Raw genomic sequence first — 22,619 nt, 5'->3', positions numbered from 1 at the left:
AATGGGAACTCTTGGTCTAATAGGAGCTCTTGGTCTTGTTGGTGCTGATGGATTCTGTGTCTCAGGGAGCAGCTGTGGTTTCAAAGGGTGAGTGGGTTTAGGAGGTGGGGTGGGGCTTTTACTTACAGGGTCCAGTAGGGGGTGGTGGTAGTCTGACCTGCCTGCAAGAGACCTGCCTGCTGGCCTCAAACTGGGACTGCAATGGGTGGTGAGGGGGCACAGGGATGTGCCCTTGGGCCCAAAGCCTGGAGGCTGGGGTGATCAGCGATGAGAGTAGAATCACTTCTTAGTCTAATCTGCACTGGTAGACTCTCAGAAGTATAGTTATTGATTAACCAAGAAGGCAATTGATGAAAATTCTAAGTGATGATGTCACTAATGTTTGGAAGAAAAAACATAGCACTATTCTGAATATGTGGAGTCAAGGATAAAAGTCACAGTAATGAATCATAATTCAGCATCTATGGACTATCAACATATGATGGTGTCAGGAGAAGCTGTGGCCATCCAACCAATGGCCATACCTTCTTTCATGGGAAATGTTAATCAGACTGAATGGTTGTGACTACAAGCTGGGAATGTAAAGGTAGAAATGGATAGAGAAATGTGTCCGGGTTTATGTCTGACAACTCAGCTGTTCCATAATTCATACAAGGAAGGATTTCTGGCTTTCTGCCTCACAGGAGAGAGTATATAGATGTCCTACACATTTCACAAAAGCCAGGAGAAGTTAGTCACAGTTGGGACACCATAATGAAATTTTGAACTTTCAGCATTGGGAAGTGTGATAACTTCAACTCTACATTCTACACTACTGCATGGAGAAATCACAGTGCCTCATAAGTATGTACAGTTTTCAGATTCTGCTTGCAGTTTAGGTAGTTTAGCTTAAAAATATTTTAAGGCTGTGACTGATGCACAAAATATGATGATTTTTTTTCTGTGTTGCCCTCAGACTCCTCAATCTGTATGTACACAGAGCTGTGGTCCAGGTTTCTGGAAAATTCTAGAAGATGAAAGACCAATCTGCTGTTTTTCTTGTATGCTTTGTCCAGAGAATTACATTTCCAACCAGACAGGTAGAGAATTAATATTTTCCTCAATCTGCTTGTGAATGTAGAAGGAGAAAACTAAGACATGACCATGGTGTTGTGATGCAGCACGGTTCTCCATATCTTTTCCACTCATCCCCATATTCATTAGTAATCACTGCTGATGCCACACAATGTGTGAACATTTGAGTAGCAGTCTTCATGTTATTGTGTCATCTGCATCCCCACTTCCCCAAACTGCCTTTCGTTACTTGGTAGTTTCATCTCAGCTCTTGCAGTGATCCATGCTATGTACTGCCAGGCAATATGAGGTATGCAAGTGTCCAGGATGCATGTGCATTCCTTGAATAAATTAATCCAATGATTATTTCCTGAAAATAAGTCCTGGAAAATTGCATCTGGGGCTGTTTCCTAGATGTACCATATAAAGGATTAAGTTTACAACATTTAGAATTGTCATTTGGAATATTAAATATAGGATGAAAAACAAGTCTTTGTACAGGAAGGTACAGCTGTTGACCTTTGTCTAGGATGATGGTCAGCCCTGAGATCATATATACAGCTAATATTATACAGACATAACAGGTGGTATTTAGGAATACATGCATTCATGCACACACACAAATCAACAATTAATGAAAAAGAGGAATAAATTTAACAGAAAATAAGACTGTGTTGAGTCCAGGAGAGGGATTAGAGGGAAAATGAGAAGAGAGGTAATGAGGTAATTATATTACAATTTAAATAAGGAAAGATAACTTTAAAAAATTGGTGAAAGTAGAATATGAAATTCTAATAATGATGACAATCTACTATTTAAGTACTGGCTTCAATAAAACCAACACTAAGCAACTGTATAACAAATGGAATACATTATCACAACAAAATGAAAGTCGGGGAGATTAATTAAATAGAATTTAGTTTTCTGAAAGCTAATGTTACCATAGGTGAAATTATTGGCAGAGTGCTCTGTGATTGTTATCATCATAAGGGCAGGATAACTGGAAATATCCTCAGTGGATGTCTTCAGGTAAAGAAAAGATTATTAAAAGTAACTTTTCTGATTATTTTGATATGTGTGTGTGCATGTGTGCGTGCATGTATGTGCCATAGCTGACATATGGAGAACACAGGACATCTTTGTGGAGCTGGGGCATCTTCCTTGACTTTGACATGTTTAGAGTTCAAATTCAGGTTATCAGGTTTGCATGGTAAGCCCTTTTCTCTACAGAATTATATATTACACTAACACCTACCCTGATTCTTAGAGCAATTGCTATATCAAGCATTTGTTTTTTGTTTCCTTTTCCTTTGACTTTGAAAGTATAATGAAATTGTGTTATTTCTCTTTCATTTTCCTTTATGTGAAATATGTCATATACACCTTATTACTCTCTTTCACATTACAGCCTTTTTTTCATTGATTGGATTACAATGATACATGTATACATATGAATTACTAATGTAACTGGATTGTTCTGTATGACACTACTTGAATATATGTTTTTAGGGCTGACCATTTTGTTTTGAGTGACAAACTGTGCTGTTCCCTGGGGAAGACCATTTCTCCCCCTCTCAACATTTTGTAGTTGCATCCTGTTCTTTGGGTAGGGTTAGGGCATTATGATCACTCTCCTGAATGCTTTGTCATGTCTGCCCCTGTTGCCTCTGGTCAGTTCCACATATCTAGGTGGTCATGTTGGTAGGACTGATGTATGGGTTTAGCTTATGATGTTACTAGGAGACACAATCTCACAGACAAAACCCTGAACTTTCGTTTATTATAATCTTTCCACACCCTAATCTGAAATGTTCTGTGAGCCTTAGGTTTGGGAATGGTATTGGAGATTTATCCACTGGAGGTGCCGTCCACAACTCTGCATTTGATTGGTCGGTTCGTAATGGTCTCATCTGTTGTAAAGAGAAGTTTTATTGCTGGGGAGTAAAGACTACAATTATCTGTGGGAATCAGGGCAAACATTTAGAGATTGTTGTTACAGATCATGCTGGTTTAGTAAATTAGTAATAATCATGACTTCACTATCACTGCGTACTTAGGTTTCAGGCATAGGAATGGTTTCTTTATTGTTGAGTGGGTCCTATTTAAAAAGCTGTTGAATACTGTCAAGGTATGCATGCCACTACCTCACCCTTAGTGTTTTGTTCTATGCTGGTCATTGATATGGCTCTTAGTGGACATAGCAGGCTAGGACTGTTGGTTGTCTCCATCATTTGGAAGCTTGCATGATGTCTTCTGGTACTGTGAAACCAGTCCTCAGGGAAAGGCCATTCATATAAGCTCCACCTCAAGGGTCTCTGGGCTCTGTTTCTGAAGTACATGGTGTCGTCAGCAGTAGGGACTCACTTTTCAACTCTGCATGATGAACAAGGGCAACAGCGACAGGCGGTATGCTTTGGGAACCCTTCAACAACCCTGGACAACAGCTCCAAAGGAAGTTTCTCATGTCTGGTGTTGGGTTTGTGTTTATAGCCTTGTTCTTGGAGAGAGGAGCATCAGCCCAGAGGAGAAAGGTTTATTAAAGCTATATGTATCAGTATAAAGAGAATTAATGGTATTGTAGGGTTTTTCTAGTTATAGTAATATTATGAGACTCTGTGGTTTTCAGACATTCTTACTGATATTTTACCACCTCCCTCCTTGTTCTGTATTTACTTCCCTTCCTTTTCCCTAAAGTTCCCTCATCCCTTTTTCTTCCTTTTGGATCACATCACTTATTCTGGACATCCTTATTGTTATTTCAGCCTCTTCCCTCCCTCACCTGTATTTATCTCTCTCTTTCCTCCACGATTAGAGTCTCCCTCTTTTGCATGTCCCCCTTCTGGTCATCTCTTCTCTGCTATTCCATTCTGTTATTCCCCAGCTCCTGCAGTGGTCCTGCTCAGTTTCCTGTCTTCTGCAGTTTCTCCAGGACATGTACTCACATCTGAAGATTTGGAGATAGGAGCCTCAGATGAGAACGAACATGTGACATTTGTCTTGGTGGGTCAGGATTTTTTGACTCAATATAATCTTTTCTAGTTCCACCCATATATCCACAGTGTTTATGATTTCATTTTTCTTTATACTCAAATGGTTTCCATGGATTATGTGTATCACAGTTTTATTATCCACTAGTCAGTTCTAGAGTATTTAGAAGTTTTTCTATTTCCTAATTGCTTTAAACAAAGCCGCATTGCACATCAGAGCAGATACCCGTGGAGCAGGATGTGGAGTCCTAGGGACGTAAGACAAGGAGTCATATGGCAGAATTGCTTTTCCCCAAGTTTGCACAGTGGCTGCCCTAGTTACAATCCCACCATAAATGAATGAGGATTTCCTTTTCCTCTGTGTCACTCAAGCATTTGTCGGTTGTTCTGTGGATCTTTATATTCTTCCTGTGGTAACATGAAATCTAAAGTTGTTTTGATTTATGTTTCCATAATTGCTAAGGATGGCAGCCTTTTTTGAATTATTAATTAGCCATTTTATTTCCAACTGAGAATCTCATTTCAGATTCCGGGATCATTTCTTATAGAATCGGTCATTTGTTTTTTAAGACTGTTTTTTTTTTCCACTTCTTTGTATATTCTGGATATCAATCCACTGTCAGATATATACCTGGCAAAGATTCTCTCCCATTCTGCAGGCTTTATCCCCACTCAGTCGACTGTTTCTTTGGCTGTAAAGAGGCATTTTATTTCATGAACTCCTACTTTTCAGTTGTTAGCATTAATTCTTAGTCAAATGGAGTCCTATTCAGAAAGTCTTATCCTGAACCTGGATCATGGAGACTTTTTCCTATATTTTCTTCTAACAATTTCAGTGTTCCTGTTTTCAGGTTCAGGTCTTTGATCCTTTGGAGTTACAATTTGCAACGGTGCTAGTTATGGGTGTAATTGCATTTTTCTACTTGTGGAACTCCAGTTTTTCAAAGAACATGTCTTCATGATGCTTTCAATTCTCAATCTTGTTTTTAGTATCTTTATTGAATATTAAATGACTAATCTAACAAGTGCTCAAATTTGGGTTTTGGATTTATGTATTGATCTGCAGGTATATTTTTCTGCCAGTGCCATATTAATTTGTGGTTGTTTTTGGCACAGCCATATCTCAATGTAATGGTAGAAGTCATAAATCCAGCACAGCTGCTTGACAAAGATCCAGCAGACCTGAGCCACATGATGGCTGCCATGCCACCTTTGGTTTTCATCTCTACCTGCTACATACTTGGGGTACTTTTAATATTTGTACAATTTGGGGATGTTGGACTGATGGAAAATTCCATATGAATCAATTATGCCTACTCCAAGGAATGCTGCTTCTAAGCTTACCCAGGAAATTCCTGAACATACTATCCTCCCCCCACCCGGGACTTTGAGGGAGATATCCTTATCTACTTGAAGGTCTTCCTTATGCTTTGGAGGTTGTAACATAAAGAAGAAGCCAGAGGTCTCTTCATGAGGTTATGAGACATTCTTGAAACATCTGTCCCTGTACTTACACTGGAGCAAGATATTCAAGACAAAGTAAATTCAAAAAGGTCAACAAGATCTGGTGGGCTAGAGGAGTTGGCCACAGTTCAGATTATAAGTCTCTTCCCACTGTACACTCAGACATTTATGTGGCATACAACTCTGTAGCAGGAGTCTTAAAAGTTCTTATTGATAAAATCAAACCTGAGGCCAGTTATTGGAGTGAATACTGGAAGATCAGAGAAACAGAACAAGCCATAGCTACCTCACCTTGACAGTTCCTCAGCTGATCCTGTTTCCTCAGACTGGAAGCTTCTCAGTCCTCATCCAGAATGGGTCTCTGCTGAACTGCTGCTAGAAGCTTGAAAGCTTAACCAGCCAAATGCTTCTAGTTTCTGGTCTTCAAGCCTTATATATCATTCTGTTTTTGCCATCACTCCCTGGGATTAAAGGCTCGCTTCTTGGGATTAAAGATATGTGTCACCATGCCCGGCTGTTTCCAATGTGGCCTTAAACAGATATATTTGTGCCTCTGGAATGCTAGGATTAAAGGTGTGTGCTACCACTGCCTATCCTAGGTACCTAGTGGCTTTTCTGTTCTCTGACCCCAGATAAGTTTATTAGGGTACACAGTATTTTGGAGAACACAATACCACCACACAAGTCTGCCCTACATAGAGACATATTGATGAGCAAAGTGTGGAGTGGAAAGATGATAAAAGAATGAGGTGTTAGGACCTCCCTCTCTTAGAAGTTAGCTCATGTAGAGCAACTATAATGTCATTAGACCAAGGAATAACAGAATGCCAGGACTAGACATATAGACGAATTCTATAATGATATAAATGTGAACATTGATTGTATTATGCCAGAATTTGAATTATAACTGCAGCAGCTTTAGCCTGAGGATTTTTCCTGGGTACTCTGACCACTAAGAGTTATTAATACACTGCTTGGGACATGACAAAATGCCCAGGGTGGTTGAAGATTTTGTTTTGATCTAATGTCCTTGAAGCAACCAAAACAACCAGCCTGAGCACATGCTGTCATATTCCTCTAGATACTCAAAACTTGGGTTATGGGGTTTATTAGTAAGAATGATAATTCTATTAATGATGTCAAAACTTGAGGGGAAATGACTGGAAATGATAACTCTGTTCTGTCATAGTTTATTAATGGTGACTAAAAGATGAGCAAAAGGAAGTGAAACATATGTCAAAAACAAAAATGATATGATTTATGTTTTGGAACATCATGAATTTATCCCTGCTAACTAAATTCTGAATAAATAAAGAAACACGCTGGCTGCTAGTCAGTCAGGCTGCAAGATTCTCCTGACCACCATGGCCTGGCTCACTTCATTCTCCTGCGGACTCCTTACATCCTCCTCAGGACCCATCCACCACCGGGGAATGGCTCTGGCAAGTTTTGGTGATTTTTTTTCTTTTACTATGCCTCTGTAATATATCATAAAATTTAGAATGGTAATCCTTCTGTCATAGTTATTTCTTATTCAGTATTATTTTAGTCTCCTTGGTGTGTTGAATTTTGTTATAATTGTTTTCTATCTGCAACAAGTGAGAACAAGATTTTGATTGGGTTTGCATTGAATTTATAAATAGCTTTCAGTAGAAAATTCATCTTCATAAACTTAATTCTCCCAATCAGTGATCACATGATGGAATGTCTTTTAATTTTCTACCGTCTTTAATGTTTTTTTTCAGGGGTTATAAGTTCTCCTGTAAAAGTCCTTTGCTTCCTTGCTTAGATTTATTCCTAAGTAATTTATTTTCTTTAGGAAAATTGTGAATGGGAGTCTGTCCATGCTCTCCTTCCTATGTTTGTTGTTAGTGTATAAAAAAGGACATTGATTTGTGCAAGATGATTCTGTATCCTGTCACATAGTTGTATTTGTTAATCATTTCAAGAATTTTTGTGGTATATTTTGGGGGATCTCTAGTGTATAATACCATATCATCTGCAAATAGGGATAGTTTGACTTCTTTCTCTCTTTGTATTCCTTTAACTTACTTATCTTGCCTTATTGCTCCAGCTAATACTTTGAAATATTGAAAAAGAGTGGGAGTGGTGGACTTAGTTGTCTGATTTCTTACTTCAGTGGAATTGTTTTAAGTTTTTCTCCATTGAGAATGATATTGCCTATGGGTTTCTTATATATTGCTTTAATTGTGTTGAGTTATGTTCCCTCTTTCTGTATGTTGTCTAGAACATTTATGATAAAGGGAGTTGAATTTTGTCACCGTTTTTCATCTATTGAGATGTTCATGTGACTTCTGTCTATAATCCATTTATGTGGATTTTCCATTTATTGAGTTAAATATGTTGAACTATTCCTACATTTCAATGATAAGACTATCTTAGTCATGGTATAAAATAGTTTTGATGTGAGTCTGTATTCTACTTGCAACCATTTTATTGAGTCTATGTTTCTCAGGGATAATGGCGTGTGGTTTTCTTGTTTTTGTTGGGACATTCCCTGGTTTTGGTATTAGAATGAAAATGGCTTTCTACGGGAGCTTGGAAATGATCCTTCTCTTCTATTTTTTAAATATTTTAAGAAGGTCTGACTGTATATATTCTTTGAATGTCTAGTGGAATTCTGCTGTCAGTTCATCTGGACCTGGACATTTTTATAGCTGGAAGGAATTTATTGTTGTTTCAATCTGCTGTGTATTATGTGTTTGTTTAGCTTGTTGACTTGGTATTTTGATTTTTTAATGGTTTGGCCGAATCTAGAGACTTATCCATTTCATATAGTTTTTCAAGAATACTGGAATACAGATTTTCTCTTTTTTTTTTTTTTTTTTTTTTTTTGGTTTTTCAAGACAGGGTTTCTCTGTGTAGCTTTGCGCCTTTCCTGGGACTCACTTGGTAGCCCAGGCTGGCCTCGAACTCACAGAGATCCACCTGGCTCTGCCTCCCGAGTGCTGGGATTAAAGGCGTGCGCCACCACCGCCCGGCTCTCTTGTTTTTTATAATAGTCCTTTACAATAGTCTATGCTTCTTGGTGTTTGTTGTAATATTTCCCTGTCATTTCTGATCTTTCTTTCTTTCTGTCTGTCTTTCTTCTTTCTTTCTTTTTTTTTTTGGTTATTTCTGATTTCTTAATCTGACTCCTCCATTTCTTTCTTTGGGCTACTTGAAGCAAGTGTCTGTTTTTATTTATCTCCTCAAAGAGTCAGTTCTTATGTTGGTTGCTTCTTTGTATTGTTTTCTTTGTTTCTATTTCATTTATTTCTCCTCTGATTTTTGTGGTGGTATTGTGTTCCCCGAAATATTGTGCACCCTAATAAACTTATCTGGGGTCAGAAACAGAATATCTACAATATTAAACATAGAGGATAGGCAGTGGTAGAACATGCCTTTAATCCTAGCATTCCAGAGGCAGAAATTCATGTATTCAAGGATACAGCCAAGCATGGTGACTCACGCCTTTAATCCCAGAAAGCAAGTCTTTAATTCCAGGGAGTGATGGTAGAAAACAGAAAGATATATAAGGCATGAGGGCCAGAAACTAGAAGCATTTGGCTGGTTAAGCTTTTAGGCTTCTAGCAGCATTTCAGCTGAGAGCCATTGGAATGAGGACACAGAAGCTTCCTGTCTGAGGAAACAGGATCAGCTGAGGAACTGTCGAGTAGAGGAAGCTGTGGCTTGTTCTGCTTCTCTGATCTTCCAGCATTCACCCCAATACTTGGCTCAGGTTTGTTTTTATTAATAAGACTCTTTAACACTCATGCTACAGATTTTATTACTTCTTGCCATTATTTTGGCTTGTGTTTGCATTTTTGTTTTTCCAATTTTTGAGTTGCATCATTAAGCCATCTACTTGTGTTCCATCTGATACTTTTAACGTAGGTACTTAGAGCTGTAAATTTCCCTGTAAAACACTTTTCAATGTATCCCAGGAGTTTTGTTGGTTTGTGTTTTCATTTTCATTTAGTTCCAGGAATTTTTAATTTCTGTCTTGATTTCTTCTTTGACTTATTTGTCAGTAAGTACCGAGTTGTTTCATCTCCAAGCAGTCTGTGTATTTACTACAGATATATTTGCTGTCAAGCTTAAGTTTTGTTGTATTGGGATAAGATAGGACAGGTATTTCAATATTTTTGAATTTGTAAATACCTGTTTTGTGTTCCATGATTTGGTCTATTTTTGAAGCGCTCCCATGTGTTAAAGAGTAGAATAAATTTTCTTTGCAGTTTCTGGGGGATACTGTGTAGATATCTGTTGAGTCCAGGAAATTTTAGATGTGACTTAATTGTGATATATTTCTCTTTATTTTTTCCCAGATGACCTGTTTGTTGGAGAAAGTGGGCTTTTGAATTCACACACTATTAGTAGATTGTTTTTATGGTGTCACTAAACACAGCAGTACAATTTTTATAAAATTAGCTGCCTCAGAATTGGATGCATGTATGTGTAGAGCTGTAATGTCTTTTTTGATTGCTCTTCCCTTGATTAGAATGTAGTTTCCTGTTTTACTTTTTCTAATTAATTTTAAATTAAAATCTACTTTGTCGGATGTCATGGTCACATGCATGCTTGCTTCCTGAATGTATGTAACTGGAGTATTTTGTCTGTCATTTTATTTTAAGGTGGTGTTTATCTTCAAAATCAAGATATGTTTCTTGAAGAGAAGATGCAGATAGATTTTGTTTTATGATCCATTCAGCTAGTCCACATTTTTAAATGAAGAATTGAGGCCATTGATATTTAAGATATTGTAGAAACTTATGTTATTGCGGTCAGTCTGCTGTTGAAATTTGTTGTTTTCTGTGGTCGCAGTGGTGTTTCATGTTGTAATAATTATGTCTTCTTATTTCTTTCCACCATCTCTGCTGTATTCATTGCTCTCTTCAGTCTAAAATATAACTTTATATATTTTCCTTAGTTCTGGTTTGGTGGATATGATGTTGTAGGCCGTTTATATCTTGAAAAGTTTGTATTTTTCCTTCAGTTTGGCAGTTATTTTTGCTGGGTACATTTCTCTAGGCTGGCCAATATAGTCTTTCAGGACTTGACATGCTTTGCTCTAGGCTTTTCTGGCTCTCATGGATTCCATTTAGAAATCAGCTTCTATTCTCTTGGATTTTCATTTATATTTGCCTTGTCTTTTGTTTTCCTCTTGCAGCTTTCAGCACACCTTCTTATTATGTTTTTTAAGTGATAATTAAAATTTATTCTAAAATATTTTTCTTTGCTAGTGTTTTAGTAATAATATACTGTAGGGATTTTCTTTTCTGGTCTTGTCTATTGGTGTACTCTGTGCTTCCTCTATATATTTGGATATATCTTTCCATGGTTTCAGTAACTCTTCTTCTATGAAACTGACCTTATTGAAAAACTGGTCTATGTCATTGACCTGGAATTCTATCTATGCCAAAAATGCTTCGTTTTTCTCAAAGCATCCCACACTTCCTTTCCTGTTTCAATTTTTCATATTTCTTGATTATTTTTTATCCTCTATTCTATCTTGGATCCGAACTTCTCCTTTCTGCTTGTTTCCTCTGACATGGAAGGCTATCCTGGAGTTTCTGGCTGGACTATGTGTTTTTTCAGTCCTGTCCTTATTTCAGCTTGAGTCGTCATCATGCTTTCTATTTCTTTGTCGAATTCCATGTACAAGTCTTGCATTGACTTCATCATTTACTTCAGGTTTAAGTTTGTGTTTTCTCGGGCATCATTATGGCATTGATTCTCCTTGAGTTATTTCTCTTTAGTTTTATTAAACTGTTTGTGTTTTCTTTCAACTGCTTAAATTACTCTATGAATATAAGGAATGTTCTTTTACAGTCTGTGTCCTGAATTTTATTAGGTAATACTCATTGGCAAACATTTCTACCAGACTGGTATATTTGGAGAGAATATACTGTCTGTATCTGTGATATTATTGGCATTTTTGATAATATTTGGGCATGTAGATGTTTTATTACTCCTGATATTCATATACACAATGCAAATTGTGGCAAAATAGATTATATATAAGTTTGTTATGTCTAGAGGTTGAAAATGGCTTATATGTAATGAAATAAAATGCAAGGAATGGCCTGGGCTTTTGTAAAGCATGTGGGTCCTTACTGATGCCTGAAGTGCGAGGATACATGTGGCTGGATGCAGAGTTTGGATGAAGAATTTGGATGTTGCTGAAACATTCATGAATAATTAAAATGTGATGGAGGTATTATTATCCCAGTTCTAAGTTTTACTATAGGGTTAAAGTAATAAAAAAGAATGGTATTGGCATAAAAACAAACATATAAGCCAAGGGAATTGAATTGAAGACCCAGACATAAATCCACACACATATGGACACCTGACATTTTATGAAGAACCCGAAAATACACACTGAAAAAAGAATAGCATCTTCAAAAAATGATGCTCATCTAACTGGATGACTGCATGTAGAAGACTGCAATTAGACACATACTAATTATTCTGCACAAAATTAAACTGCAGATGGATCAATAACTTCACCATAAGGCCAGATACATTGAACCTCATAGAGGAGAAAGTGGGGAGTGCCCTTAAACCAATTTTCACAGGAATGACCATCTGGAGAGAATATCATTAGCACAATCACTAATAACATCAATTAATATATAGGACCTCATGGTGTGGAAGTGGTTCTGTATAACAAAGACACCAGAATTGAGCAAAGTTACATTCTATTAAGTTGGAAAATATTTCTACCAATTATATTTCTGAGAGATGACATATATATAAAATGTGTAAAGAACTCAAAAGAGAACTGAACATCAAAATACAAGAGAGTTAAAATGGAGTACAGAAGGAAGCAGAGTTTTCTTAAAAGATAAAACTGAATTGGCTGGGAAACACTCAAAAATGTTCAACATCTCTAGTCACTAGAAAATACAGATCAAAACTACAGGATTGCAAAGTCAAAAAACAAATGACAGTATTCCCTGGCAAAGGTCTGCAGAAGGGAGAATGTTTACTTATCCATCACTAGTGGTTGTGCAGACTTGTACAGACCCTATGAAAACAGTGACGGTTCTTCAGGAAGCTGGGAATAATTCTACCTCTAGATAGAGATAAACTACACTTTGGTTCTATCAAAAGGACCTGCACCCTACTACAGAGACCCTTACTCAACCATGTTCATTGCTGCTCTACTTTGAATAGTCAGAGCCTGGAAAGAGCTTAAATATCAAGCAATGGATAATAGATAATACACATTTGGTACATTTAAACATTGGGATATAATTCAGTTGTTAAAGAATAAAATCAATTTCCCACAAAGGGGTCCTATTGGATTTATTAACCACATTTGAGGGCAGGCCCCATGCAAATCATTAGAAAGCCAATAAAAAATGAATTCAATTGTATATTTGTACACTTTTTTTTCTTCTCATTTTGCTTTAGTGGGAATTTTTCCCTTTGCTTGTTTAATTTCATTTCTGCTTTTATGGTGTGTGTGTGTGTGTGTGTGTGTGTGTGTGTGTGTGTGTGTGTGTGTGTGTTCAGGACATTTTCTATCCTAAAGACAGAGGGAGAAAATAAGAGAAAGAGGGAGGGAATATAAAATTTGTGTTGTCTTATTTAGTGTTTCAATTACTATGAAGAGACACCTTTACCAAACCAAGTTTAATAATTAGAAACATTTAATTTACTGGCTTACACTCTCAGAGGTTACTCCATTATCATCACACTATGGTAAAGGGGAATGTTTCCTTTATTTCTTCCTCAGCCCCTTTATCATTTTGTATGAAGAAGGGGTACTGGTTTTTTAGTTAATTTTGAATCCAGCCACTCTGCTGAATGTGTTTATCAGGTGGAGGAGTTCCATGGTAGAATTTTTTTTTTGGGTCACTTATGTATACTATCATATCATCAGCAAATAGTGAAAGTTTGACTTCTTCTTTTCCAATTTCTGTCCTCTTGGTCTCCTTTAGTTGTCTTAGTGCTCTAGCTAGAACTTCAAGTACTATGTTGAGTAAATATGGAAAGAGTGGACAACCTTGTCTTGTCCCTGATTTTTGTGGAATCTTTTGAATTTCAGTTTAATTTGATGTTGGCTGTCAGCTTGCTATATGTTGCCTTGATTATCTTTAAGTGTGTTCCTTGTATTCCTGATCTCATAAAGACTTTTATCAGAAAGGGGTGTTGCATTTTGTGAAAGGCTTTTTCAGCATCTATTCAGATGATAGTATGTTTTTTTTCAGTTTGTTTATGTGGTGGATGAATTGACAGATTTTTGTATGTTGAATCAGCCCTGCATCTCTGAGAAGAAGCCTACTTGATCCTGATCCTGATCTTTGTGATACATTCTTGGATTTGGTTTGCAAGTAATTTATTGGGTATTTTTGCATCAAAGTTAAAGAGAGAAGTTGGTCTGTAAATCTCTTTCTTTTTGAGTCTTGGTGTGTTGCAGGTATCAGGGTGACTGTGCCCTCATCAAATGAATTGACAATGTCCCTTCTGTTTCTATTTTGTAGAATAATTTGAGGAGTATTGGTATAAGCTCTTCTTTGAAGGTCTGATAGAATTTGGCACTAAAACTGTCTGGCCCTGGGCTTTTGTAGGTTGGGATACTTTTAATGATGATTCCTATTTCCCTGGGAGTTATAGGCATATTTATATGGCTTATCTGTTTTGATATAAATTTGGTATGTGGTACCTATCTAGAAAACTATCCATTTCCTATAGATTTTTCAAATTAGTGGAGTACTGATTTGTGAAGTACTGATTTATGACCTAATGATTCTTTGGATTTCCTCAGTGTGTGTTATGTCCTGCTTTTGGTTTCTGATTTTGTAAATTTCAATATTTTCTCATTGCTTTTTAGTTAGTTTTAATAAGGGTTTGACTATCATGCTGATTTTCTCAAAGAACCAACTCTTTGTTTCATTGATTTCTCTGTATTCTCTTTGTTTCTATTTATTGACTTCAGCATTCACTTTTATTTCTTGCCACCTACTCCTCTTGGGTAGGCATTCTTCTCTTTGTTCTACACCTTTCAAGTGTGTTGTTAAGTTTCTGGTATGAAAATTATCTCATTTCTTTATAAAGGCACTTGGTGCTATGAATTTTTCTCTTAGCACCACTTTCCTTGTGTACCATCAGTTTCCTATGTTGTGTGTTCATTTTCATTGAATTCTAGGAAGGCTTTAATTTCTTTATTTGTTCCTTGACCCAGTGGTCATTCTGTAGAGAATTGTTAAGTTTTCCTAAGTTTGTAGGCTTTATCTTGTTTAACCCATGGTGGTCTGATAGGATACAGAGAGCTATTTCAATATTTTTTATAGCTACAGAGATTTGCTTCATGACTAAGTATATGGTCAATTTTGGAGAAGGTTCTATGAGGTGCTGAGAAGAAGACATATTCTTTTTTTTTGTTTGTTTTTTTCGAGATAGGGTTTCTCTGCGTAGCTTTGCGCCTTTCCTGGAGCTCACTTGGTAGCCCAGGCTGGCCTCGAACTCACAGAGATCCGCCTGGCTCTGCTTCCCGAGTGCTGGGATTAAAGGCGTGCGCCACCACTGCCCGGCAGAAGACATATTCTTTTGTGTTTGGGTGAAATGTTTTGTAGTTACCTGATAGGTCCATTTGAGTCATAATGTTTGTTAATTCCATTATTTCTTTGTTTAGTTTCTATCCGGATGGCCTGTCCAATGGCAAGAGTGTGGTGTTGAAGTTTCCCACTATTAATGTGGGGGCTCGATGTGTGATGTACGCTTTAGAAATGTGTCTTTCACAAATGCCACAAATGTGCATTTGAGGTATAGATGTTCAAAATCGAGATGTCATCCTGGTGGATTTTTCCAATTATGAACTTCCTTCTTCATCTCTTTTGATTAACTTTGGTTTGAGCCTATGCTGTTACATATTAAGAGAGTTACATCAGCTTGCTTCTTAGGTCCATTTGATTGGAAAATCTTTATTCAATCATTTACTCTGAGGTAATATCTAACTTTAATGTTGAGGTATGTTTCTTGTATACAACATAAGGATGAATCCTATTTTGTATCCGTTCTGGTGGATGGATACAAAACACAGCCAGTGTGTTTTTATTGGGGGAATGTAGCCTCTTGATGTTGAGAGATATTAATGACCAGTGATTGTAATTGTTGTTATTATGTTTTTGGTGCTGGTAATAGTTTTGTGTGTGTGTGTGTGTGTGTGTGTGTGTGTGTGTGTGTGTGTGTGTGTGTTTCCTTCTTTAGATTTTGCTGGTGAAAGATTATCTATTGCTAGTGTATGTGTGGTGTTATTTAACTTGGGTTAGAGTTTTCCTTTGAGTACCTTCTATAGGACTGGATTTGTGGGTAGGTATTGTTTAAATTTGACTTTTTTTCTATCTGTGGTGATTGAAGGTTTCACTGGGTGTATTAGTCTGGGCTGTCATCTGTTGTCTTTTAAAGTCTGTGGTTTGGAATCTCTGTTGAGAAGTCGTGTGGTTGTTATAGGCCAGTCTTTATATTTTACTTAGCCTTTTTTCCCTTTCACCTTTTAGTAGTCTTTCTTTGTTCTGTACATGTAGCTTTTTGAGTATTATGTGACATGGGAACTTACTTTTCTGATCTAATCTATTTGTTGTTGTTGTTTTGGTAAACTTCTTGTTCTTTTGTATGCATGTCCTTCTTTCAGTAATGGAAAATTTCATCTATGACTTTGTTAAATGTATTTTCTAGGTTTTTATGCTGAGATTCTTCTCCTTTTTCTTTTATGGTTATTGCTAAATTTGGTCATTTCATGGTGTCCCAGATTTCCTTGATGTTTTGTGTTAGGAGTTTTTTAGATTGAGTATTTTCTTTGCCCAATGAAACTATTTCTATTGCATTCAACACCTTGCATCTCTTTTATTATGTTGGTGCTGCTTGTATCTGTAGTTCATGTTTGCTCACCCAGATTGTCCTTTTCTTGAAATCCATCAGTTTGTGTTTTTGTTATTGCTTCTATTTCAATTTTCATACCATAAATACTTTTCTCTACCTGCTTGCACTATTCTTGGCTATCCTGACGTTATTTAAGAGATTTGTTCATTTCATCTTATTCTTTGATTAGCTTTGCATCAATTTATTTAACGGAGTATTTCATTTCTCCTTAAGGAGTTCTATCATATTCAATAAAGTTGTTTCAATGTCATTTTCTTTTGCTTTCGCAATGTTGTAATACTAAGGTCTTGATGTAAAAGGATGGGTGGGCTCTTGTGGGGTCATATTGCTCTAGCTGTTGTTTATTGTATTTGTATACTGGCATTTATGCATCTGGGTTTGGAATGATTAGTTCTAGTCCCTGAATTCTGAGTTACTCTTCATTGGTTTGGTATTTTCTTTCTCGGGTTTCTGTTTAATCTTTAGTTTTCTAGCCTAGTTGGATATCCTTGTTCAAGTTGAAAATTGTCCTTCTGACTGTTAGCTTGGCCTTTGGTGTAGCAGGGGTTCAGTGTTCTTCTGACTGGTTTGGCATGCATCTGTGATGGGGAATCCCTTTCTGTATGCTGTGAATGTGTTGCTCTGATTGGTTGATAAATAAAATTCTGATTGGCCAGTAGCCAGGAAGGATGTATAGGCAGGATAAATTGACAAGAAGAATTCTGGGAAGAGGAAGGCTAAGTCAGCAGAGGCCAGCCTGCAGTCCAGAGAGCAGCATGTAACAGCACACAGGTGAAGCCACAGAACACATGGCAACATATCGATTAACAAAAATGGGCTGAGTTTAAGTGTAAGAGATAGTCAGTGGTAGGCCTGAGTTAATGGCCATATAGTTATAATTAAATAAGCCTCTGTGTGTTTACTTGAGGGATGTGATTGAGAGAGATTTGTCCCTAATGCCAGCAGGTGGGGACACAAAAATCTCTCTGACTACACACATGAGCAGCTGAAGTCTGATCAAGTTGGTGTGACTTAAGTTTAGAATTCTTTAAAGGATTACTTGACAGTTTTATTTCAATTGAACAAGTAGATTACAATTTTATTTTCATTGCCCTAGAAAAACAAGAATAAACTTGTCAACACATGGTGTACCATGAGGTATTCATGGCAGACATTAGGAAGGGGATGTCTAAAGAGTTAGTGTCCTTCTTGACATGATAGTAAGGCAGAATGAACAAGGCTACACAAACCTCAGTGCTCTTCATGGCTGAAGTACAAAATGTAAATAATTATAGGAGCTTAAATGTTGATTCATTTCCTCCCGTAGATCAGCAGGAGTGTATCCCTTGCCCACTTCAAGGGTATCCAAACCCTGAAAGAAACAACTGCCTTCCCAAGTCAGTGACATTCCTGTCCTTTGAGGATTCTCTGGGCAAGGCTCTGTCCTGCACAGCACTGTGCTTCTCTGTCAGCACAGCTGTAGTTTTGGGGATCTTTCTCAAACACCAAGACTCACCCATTGTTAAGGCCAATAACCGGACGCTCAGCTTCATCCTGCTCATCTCCCTCCTCCTCTGCTTTCTATGTTCCTTTCTCTTCATTGGCCACCCAAGCACAGCCTCCTGCATATTGCAGCAAATTGCATTTGCACTTGTGTTCACTCTGGCTCTGTCCACTGTTTTGGCCAAAACTATAACTGTAATTCTGGCCTTTAGAGCCCTGACACCAGGAAGGACAATGAGAAGGCTGCTTGTCTTAGGCATCCATAACTCTGTCATCCCCATCTGTGTCCTGATCCAACTTATTCTTCTTGGAGTCTGGCTGGGAACCTCGCCTCCCTATATTGAGGCAGATGCACACTCTGAACAGAGTCACATCATCATTTTGTGCAACAAGGGATCACTTACTGCTTTCTACTGTGTGCTGGGATACTTGGGGATCCTGGCCCTAGGGAGCTTCACTCTGGCTTTCCTGGCCAGGAACCTGCCTGACACATTCAATGAAGCCAAGTTCCTGACATTCAGCATGTTGGTGTTCTGCAGTGTCTGGGTCACCTTCCTCCCTGTCTACCACAGCACCAAGGACAAGGCCATGGTGGCTGTGGAGGTCTTCTCCATCTTGACTTCAAGTGTAGGGCTGTTAGGATGCATCTTTTTCCCAAAGTGCTACATTATTCTTGTTAAACCTGATGAAAACTCTTTGAAATATTTTAAGAACAAAACACAATCTAGAAAAAAATGACTGGTTAATGAATTGAGTCTTTTTCATAAAATCCTTTAGTATAGTAAAAATTGAAGTTACTTAACTTTTCAGTAAGATTTTCTGAAATATATATTTAAATAAAGTAGAAGAGCCCCTCACTGTGTCTCACATACAGACAATCTATTTCCAAATAGAAGCTACTGCTGAAAATTTACTTTATTTAGCTATTCTTGTTATCTATAAATTTATGGGCAACAGACATATTCAAAATTCAATTACAGCCAAGAGAACAGCCCCCTGCAACACCAGTGAAAACCAGAGCCACAAGTCCACCTTGAACCAATTGGGAACATTTAAGGCCCCATCTCTGGACTGGGCAGACCAGGTCCCTAGTTCCTAGGCCCTGGAGGGAACACCCTGTGCCTCTCCTCTAAGCCAATGGAGCCCCAGGGACTAGCCAGCTGCCCATTCCCCCACCTCCTTCCCTAGAAAACAGCCCAGTGTGACACCAGTGAACACCAGAAACATAAGCCCACCCTGCACCAATTGGGAATTCAAAACAGGTCCCACTCTGCACCCATTGGGAATAGCTCCTCCCTGAGACAAAGCCCACTCTGCTCTTAGCAGATTAAGTTCTGCTCCCTGAGACACAAAATCCATCAGCACAGATTTGACCAAGAGCCTGGATTAGACCAAGAGTGCCCATTAGACCAAAAGTGTCAATAGAACCCATAGAGTCTCCGTTAAAACCAGACAGCACTTTCATGGAATGGAGGAAAAGATGGGTAGACACCAGTACAAAAATACAGTCAACAACATAAAGACTAATATGGCACCATCAGAACCTAGTGGTGCTACATCAGTAAGACCTGAACATCCCAAAGCAGAAGAAACAGAAGGAATAGACTTTTAAAATGACTGTAAGAAGATGATAGAAGTCTTTAAAGAGGAAATAAAGACTGCCCTTAAAGAATTCAAAGAAAAGACAAACAAATAATTGGGAGAAATCAGTAAATCCCTTAAAGAAAGCCAAGAAAAAGCAATTAAATAGGTGAATGAAAAAGTCCAAGATTTGGAAACTGAAATAGAGGCAAAAATAAAGAAGATGAAAACTGAGGGAAGGCTGGAAATGGAATATCTGAGTAAACAAGCAGGAACTACAAATGCAAGCATAAGTAACAGATGCAAGAGATGGAAGAGATAATCTCTGGCATTGGAGATACAATAGAGGAAACAGATTCATCAGTCAAAGAAAACACTAAAGTCAAAAGAGTCTTAACATAAAACATCCATGAAATCTTTGACACCATGAAAAGACCAGACCTAAGAATAATAGGGAGAGAAGAAGGAAAAGAATACCAACTCAAAGGCATAGAAAATATATTCAAAAACGTCATAGAAGAAAGCTTTCCCAACTTAAAGAAGGAAATGCCTATGAAGATACAAGAAGCTAATAGAACACCAAATAGACTGGATCTAAAAAAAAGATCCTTTGCCACATAATAATCAAACCACTAAATATATAGAATAAAGATATAATATTAAGAGCTGCAAAAGAAAAAGGCTAAATAACATATAAAGGCAGACCCATCAGAAAAACACCTGACTTCTCAATGGAGACTCTGAAAGCCAGAAGTTCCTGGACAGAACTAATACAGAAACTAAAAGACTATAGATGCTAATCCAAACTATTATATCCAGCAAAACTCTCAATCACTATAAATGGAGCAAACAAAATATTCCATGATAAAAACAGATTTAAACAATACCTATCCACATATCCAGCCCTACAGAAAGCACTAGAAGGAAAAATCCAACCTAAAGAAGTTAGATACAACCATGAAAATACAGGCAATAGATAATTCCACACCAACAAACACCAAAGAAGAGAAACAACAATTACCAACAAAAATAACAGGAATTAACAATCACTGTTATTAATATTCATTAATATCAATGGTCTCAATTCACCTATAAAAAGACATAGGCTAACAAAATGGATACAAAAACAGGATCAATCCTTCTGTTGTGTAGATGTAACCAATTGTCTTATTAAAATAAGAAACACAGAGCCAATGTAAAAGAGAAAGCCGAGAGGTCAGAGCTCAGAGATAAAATCTTACCTCCTGAAGTGCTCCTAGCTTCCCCGAGAGAGAGCTTCTTCCTGTGTGTCTGTCTTTAAATAGTCTTTCTGTTCTGCCTTCTCATTGGTTGTAAACCCAACCACATGACTGCCTCGTCACTGCCTGTAAGTACCGCCCTCCAGGTCTTAAAGGCGTATGTCTCCAATACTGGCTGTATCCTTGAACACACAAAAATCTACCTAGCTCTTCTAACCACCACACTCTTGCTATGGCTCTAATAGCTCTGACCCCAGGGCAACTTTATTTATTAACATACAATTAAAATCATATTTCAGTACAAATAAAATATCACCATACTGTAGCATACAAGAAACATACCTCAACTTTAAAGACAGACACTAGTTCAGAATAAAAGGCTGGGAAAAGACTTTCCAATCAAATGGACTTAAGAAGCAAGATGGTGTAGCTATCCTAATATTTAATAAAATAGACATCAAACTAAAATCAACTGAAAGAGATCAGCAAGGACATTTCATACTTATCACAGGAAAAATCCACCAAGATACAGTCTTAATTCTGAATATTTTTGCCCCAAACACAAGAGCACCCACATATGCAAAAGAAACATTAGTAAAGGTTAAATCGCACACCAAGCCCCACACATTAATAGTGGGAGATTTCAACACCCCAACTTACCACTGGGTGAATCTGCCAGGTTGAAACTTAACAGAGAAATAAGGGACCTAATAGAAGTTATGACTCAAATGGACTTAATAGATATATACAGAACATTTCACTGAAACACAAAAGAATATAACTTCTTCTCAGCACCCCATGGAACCTTCTCTAAAATCGACCATATGCTCGATCACAAAGGAAATCTCAATGGATAAAAAAAAATTGAAATAGCCTCCTGTATCCTTTTGGACCACCATGGCTTAAAGTTTGATTTCAACAACAACAAAATTTACAGAAAGTCTCATGGAAACTGGACAGTGCACAAATGAATCACCAATGAGTCAAGGAAGAAATAAAGAAAGAAATTAAGATTTCCTAGAATTCAATGAGAATGAAAGTACTTCATACCCAAACTTATGGAACAGTATGAAAGCAGGGCTAAGAGGAAAATTCATAGCACTAAATGCTCACATAAAGAAGATGGGGAAATCTAACATTCATGACTTAATAGCTCACCTGAAAGCTTTAAAACAAAAAGAAGCAAAACTCTTCCTGAAGGCATAGATACTAGGAAATGATCAAATTGAGGGCTAAAATCAATGAAATAGAAACAGAGAAAAATAAAACAATAAATAAACAAACAAACAACTCCCTGACCCCTTTTTCTCTCTCTTTAGGAAACAAACAGGAAAAACACCCAACCAGAACACAATAAAACAAACAACAACAAAACTAGTTAAAGTTTGTAGAACACATGGGAGGGTAGGCACACACACACAAACACACATTTACACACAGGTGTCTTGCCTGCAATATAAGCTAGTGCAAGTGTGGCATAGATTTTGAGGGAGTAACCAGTCAACATCTGATTTGACTTTAGGTCCACTCTATGGAAAACACACCTGACACTTTTGTGTGTGTGCCAAAGACCTGAAAGTAAACGGAACAAGGGAGGAGGCTAAAACCAATTGCCACTGTTCTATTAAAAGGCCATAGCAATAAGACGACTCCTAATGACATTCTGGAATAGATCAGTGCCTTCCTCAACCACTGTCAGAGAAGCTTCCTCCTGCAGCAGATGAGAGCAAATAGAGACCCACAGTCAGACATTATGCTGAGAATGATAGACCTGGGAACTCTCAGCCCTGAATGTTATGTCTCCTTCTAATCCCTCCCCTCAGGATGTAGGGATGACTGTGGTAGATGCAGCAGAAAGAGTGTTGGAGGGAGAAGGACTAGAGGACACTAGAAGAACAAGGCCCTCTACATCAACAAG

General features: G+C 37.6%; 1 protein-coding gene across 2 annotated transcripts in view; it reads left to right on the top strand.

Annotated features, from left to right (window-relative positions):
- The window catches only part of LOC102925359 (vomeronasal type-2 receptor 116-like), a 119,500-nt gene that overhangs the window by 72,404 nt on the left and 24,477 nt on the right, over nucleotides 1-22,619 (top strand). Inside the window, exons 10-11 of one of the 2 annotated variants that reach the window (XM_076560909.1) lie at nucleotides 956-1,079; nucleotides 17,707-20,871. In XM_076560909.1, coding sequence (XP_076417024.1) covers nucleotides 956-1,079; nucleotides 17,707-18,620 — 1,038 coding nt within the window. In that variant the 3' untranslated portion in view covers nucleotides 18,621-20,871. Of the gene's footprint in view, nucleotides 1-955; nucleotides 1,080-17,706; nucleotides 20,872-22,619 lie in introns of those variants that run through there. The other variant, XR_013047759.1, reaches the window with a different exon arrangement.

Source organism: Peromyscus maniculatus, chromosome 23 (genome assembly GCF_049852395.1).
Source record: "Peromyscus maniculatus bairdii isolate BWxNUB_F1_BW_parent chromosome 23, HU_Pman_BW_mat_3.1, whole genome shotgun sequence".
NCBI classification, from domain to species: domain Eukaryota; kingdom Metazoa; phylum Chordata; class Mammalia; order Rodentia; family Cricetidae; genus Peromyscus; species Peromyscus maniculatus.
This window is presented reverse-complemented; position numbering and strand designations above follow the sequence as displayed.